The sequence below is a fragment of the Tenrec ecaudatus genome, chromosome 4 (genome assembly GCF_050624435.1).
Source record: "Tenrec ecaudatus isolate mTenEca1 chromosome 4, mTenEca1.hap1, whole genome shotgun sequence".
NCBI lineage: Eukaryota > Metazoa > Chordata > Mammalia > Afrosoricida > Tenrecidae > Tenrec > Tenrec ecaudatus.
This window is the reverse complement of record NC_134533.1, coordinates 21,723,940-21,725,967: the sequence shown is the minus strand read 5'-3', so window position 1 is coordinate 21,725,967 and position 2,028 is coordinate 21,723,940. Positions and strand designations below refer to the sequence as shown.

Below are 2,028 nucleotides of genomic sequence, written 5' to 3'. Positions count from 1 at the left end.
AACAATATCTTCTATTGACTTGAGCGAATATATAAAGAAAATCATATTTTGTTTCAATATTAAAATTTTGTATTTAGTTTAATTTTGCTTGCTGTATTGCATACCATAGTTACATGTACAATATTATTTACTTTCAGATGAAAAGTTAGTATAGAAACCCTCTTTATTTAACAATCTTCTTTCCCCCATGCATATTCCTCATTTGTTTTGCCATTATTCTATAGGCTAACTAAGGATAAAGACCATCTTTTCATCAGTTTTGTAATCTTGTAGTCTTAGTATTAGAAAGTAATAAATCACAGTTCTTAATAATTGAATACATAAATTCATATTATTTAAAAAATAAAAGAATTATCTTAAGACTTCAAATATCACCAAGCATCATTATATTGACAGGTACACATGCTCTGTACTCTGAAACAAGGACACTCAGAAGAGCATATGGAACCAAGGAACAATGTGACTGAGTTTATCCTCTTGGGGCTCACGCAGAGCCTTCAGGCCCAGAAAGTATTGTTTGTCATGTTCTTGCTCATGTATGTGGTCACAATGGTGGGCAATCTCCTCATTGTTGTGACTGTGGTGGTTAGCCCAACCCTCAATGCCCCAATGTACTTCTTTCTTGGCTACTTATCATTTATGGATGCTGTATATTCTACTTCAGTTACTCCAAATATGTTTATAGACTTACTCTATGAGAAGAAAACCATTTCCTTTAAAGCTTGCATGACTCAGCTTTTCATAGGACACCTATTTGGTGGTGCTGAGGTTTTCCTTCTGGTGGTCATGGCCTATGACCGGTATGTGGCCATCTGCAAACCTCTGCATTACATGACCATCATGAACCAACGAGTATGTGTCCTGCTCTTATTCTTGGCCTGGGTTGGAGGTTTTTTGCATTCTGTAGTTCAGTTTCCCCTTGTTTACAACCTTCCCTTCTGTGGCCCCAATGTCATAGACCACTTCATCTGCGATATGTACCCATTATTAAAACTTGCCTGCACTGACACCTATGTCATTGGCCTCACCGTGATTGCCAATGACGGGGCCATATGTGTGGTCATCTTTACGCTGTTGCTCATCTCCTATGGAGTCATTCTACATTCCCTGAAGAACCTTAGTCAGGAAGGGAGGCGCAAAGCCTTATCCACCTGTGGCTCCCACATCACTGTGGTGGTCCTCTTTTTTTTCCCTTGTATTTTCATGTATGTGAGACCTCCTTCCACCCTGCCCATCGACAAATCACTGACTGTATTTTACACTGTCATCACTCCAATGTTGAACCCTTTAATCTATACTCTAAGAAATGCAGAGATGAAAAATGCAATGAAGAAAGTCTGGATCACAAAATGCAAATAATTTGGAAAACAAATGTGACCCCTATTTTTAAAAATAATGAACTTCCCTAGAATCTTGTGTAAATATGTAATTATAAATTTCATTGCATTTTGTTTTTAAATGAACATTTAGTTTGGGGACACATGATGAACATGTTAATATATTTTCAAATATCCACTTAGCACAATTTATGTATTATTTTTATTACAATATTGCTATGATGAGACTTAGATGTATATAATATGTGATGCCGCAATTAGTACTAAAGATTTAGTTAGCTGAAATAGATTTTATCAAGTCTATTTCTTAAATAAAGTGAATGCTTTTTCAGAAATAAGAACTCTCATTACCAATTTAATTATTGTACAATAAATGCAATATCATAATGAAATTCACCAAATGCACACAGTCCATATGAGCATTCTGTTTACATTTTTTTCTATAGATGATGTATAATAAAAATCAAATATAATTATTTTGGTTTGTATGTAAATGTTGGGGAGAAAGCTTTGCTTCAGAGTTCTAATATTAAGAATCTAAGTGTAACTAGGCCAATTTTTCCTTACTATCACTCCAGGCATTGAAAACTAGAATTTTTTTTCCTTTTGGATTTCCATGGCTTTAATATTACAGAAATAAATCTCCAAGTTTAAACAAAAAGTTTTTATAGTGTTTCTTTTTCAAGTGTAC

At 34.4% G+C, this 2,028-nt stretch overlaps 1 protein-coding gene across 1 annotated transcript; it reads left to right on the top strand.

Moving 5' to 3' along the window:
* Positions 1–435: 435 nt before the first annotated feature.
* LOC142446544 (olfactory receptor 4A47-like) lies at positions 436–1,359 on the top strand. Its single transcript, XM_075548293.1, has one exon. It carries the CDS (start codon positions 442–444, stop codon positions 1,357–1,359), a length of 918 nt encoding a protein of 305 aa, XP_075404408.1. The 5' UTR covers positions 436–441.
* The last annotated feature ends 669 nt before the right edge of the window (positions 1,360–2,028 follow it).

Bases quoted from the DNA above. Each gene is read 5' to 3' on its own strand.
- LOC142446544 (XM_075548293.1), top strand. From the start codon at position 442: ATGGAACCAAGGAACAATGTGACTGAGTTTATCCTCTTGGGGCTCACG.